Here is a 1,482-nt window from a genome sequence, read left to right on the forward strand (position 1 = left end):
CAAAATTTCGATCGCTTATCAGGGACTTCACCAGCTGTCTCACACCATCTTTGATAGTGCTGATACATAATATCTCTCTCCACGCGATATTGGCCCTGCGATTCAGTGTGTACGATTCCATTTAATCCCGATTCCTTAAGCTCATTGACAGAGTTGACAATTCCCTCATTGCTAGCAGTTGTCATTGAATCATAGATAGGCATTCGAAAGAAGGATTTTGGCTTGGGATTGGCAAGCTGCTTCAAAAATAGAATTTGTTCATCTCATTCTCATTCTTGATCACATCATCAATCAGCTTGCCATAATAGACCTTGTTGTGCTGTTCCGCTGGATTTACATCGAAAAGTGTCATCTTGTCTTCGACGATGCCAATCAAGTTGTTGGAAGCACCAATAAATTCAGTGATGTCGCCATGTACTTCTTCTTCATGGTAGAGTTTTCGACTAGATTGCACGGAATCGGTGATTGCAGACTTCATTCGCTCAAGACAATTACGAAACGAGCGCTTATCGCCAGCAATTTCCTCAAACCAGCACAATTTTTATGTCGAAGTTGTGGCGATCCACGCTCTCCGAAGACATTGGTAAGATGCTGAGTCATGTGAGTATTTGACGCTCCCAGAAGACTCGTAAGAAGCTTGAAGAAGCAATCTGCTTCTCCATTGAATACAACACGAGCATAACCGTCGTCTTGCTGTCTGGATAATGGCAAAGGCTACCAATATACTCCATCAACCACTGGTACCTCTCAGAATGATTGAAGCAAATGATACGCTTCAAGTAATCGACTAATACTGGGTGCAAGTCAGATTCGGTAATTTCTTCGTGAAGATCCTTTGCAAGTAGTGGATTTGCTAAGCTGAATGTCTCCATATCATTTGGATCATGTTCCCATTTGCAGACAGTATTTGCAAACTTGTGGAATGGAACCGTATTGAGAAGGTCAGACAGCTTGGTGGAACGTGGCTTCTTGTTTTCAATGAACTGGATTTGCACCTTGAAGAAGTTCTTTGGATCATATGCCTTTATCACAGAATTATCGTCCTCCGTTAGCTTTCACTTGTAGTAGGTGATATCGGATCCTTCGAAGACGTAGAACTCGTGGATGAAGTAGAGCACAAATCGTTTCAGCAAATGAAGAGACTCGAAGTTGGTAGTTTTCAACATCTTCTCGAAAGTACTGAAATTTAAATCAAAGTCACGACTGGGCTTGTTCTCGATCACTAGATACTTCTCCGCCCAATACTCAAGCTCATCGATCTCAAATGATGTATCAACCATGGCTGAACGCATGTCGTCAATTGTTCGACCAGTTAATTCCACCAGCTGAGTTAGTGTTGCCAACTTCCGCTCAGACTTGAATGTCAATTCGAAATCTTGATCAAGTGTAGAAAGCTCAAACGTCTTCGAAGTGGTTGTTTTCCTTGGCTCCTTGACTTCATATTCATCCTTCCATTGCTTGTATGCAGCAGAATCACAACCA

The 1,482-nt window shown here is 42.2% G+C and overlaps 2 protein-coding genes across 2 annotated transcripts in view; both read right to left on the reverse strand.

The window, feature by feature from the left end:
- Positions 1–241: 241 nt before the first annotated feature.
- Positions 242–478, reverse strand: PPTG_21504 (hypothetical protein; the record flags this gene model as incomplete). Its single annotated transcript, XM_008898303.1, has 1 exon — positions 242–478. The coding sequence occupies one exon, from the start codon at positions 476–478 to the stop codon at positions 242–244; it is 237 nt and encodes a 78-aa protein (XP_008896551.1).
- A 577-nt stretch (positions 479–1,055) lies between these two features.
- Positions 1,056–1,482, reverse strand: part of PPTG_03770 (hypothetical protein) — a gene marked incomplete at both ends in the record, with an annotated part of 722 nt that continues 295 nt past the window's right edge. Inside the window, one exon of the mRNA XM_008897539.1 lies at positions 1,056–1,457. Within this exon, the coding sequence (XP_008895787.1) occupies positions 1,056–1,457 (402 nt within the window). The remainder of the gene's footprint in view (positions 1,458–1,482) is intronic.

Source organism: Phytophthora parasitica, assembly GCF_000247585.1.
Source record: "Phytophthora parasitica INRA-310 unplaced genomic scaffold supercont2.6, whole genome shotgun sequence".
Classification (NCBI taxonomy): Eukaryota; Oomycota; class Peronosporomycetes; order Peronosporales; family Peronosporaceae; genus Phytophthora; species Phytophthora nicotianae.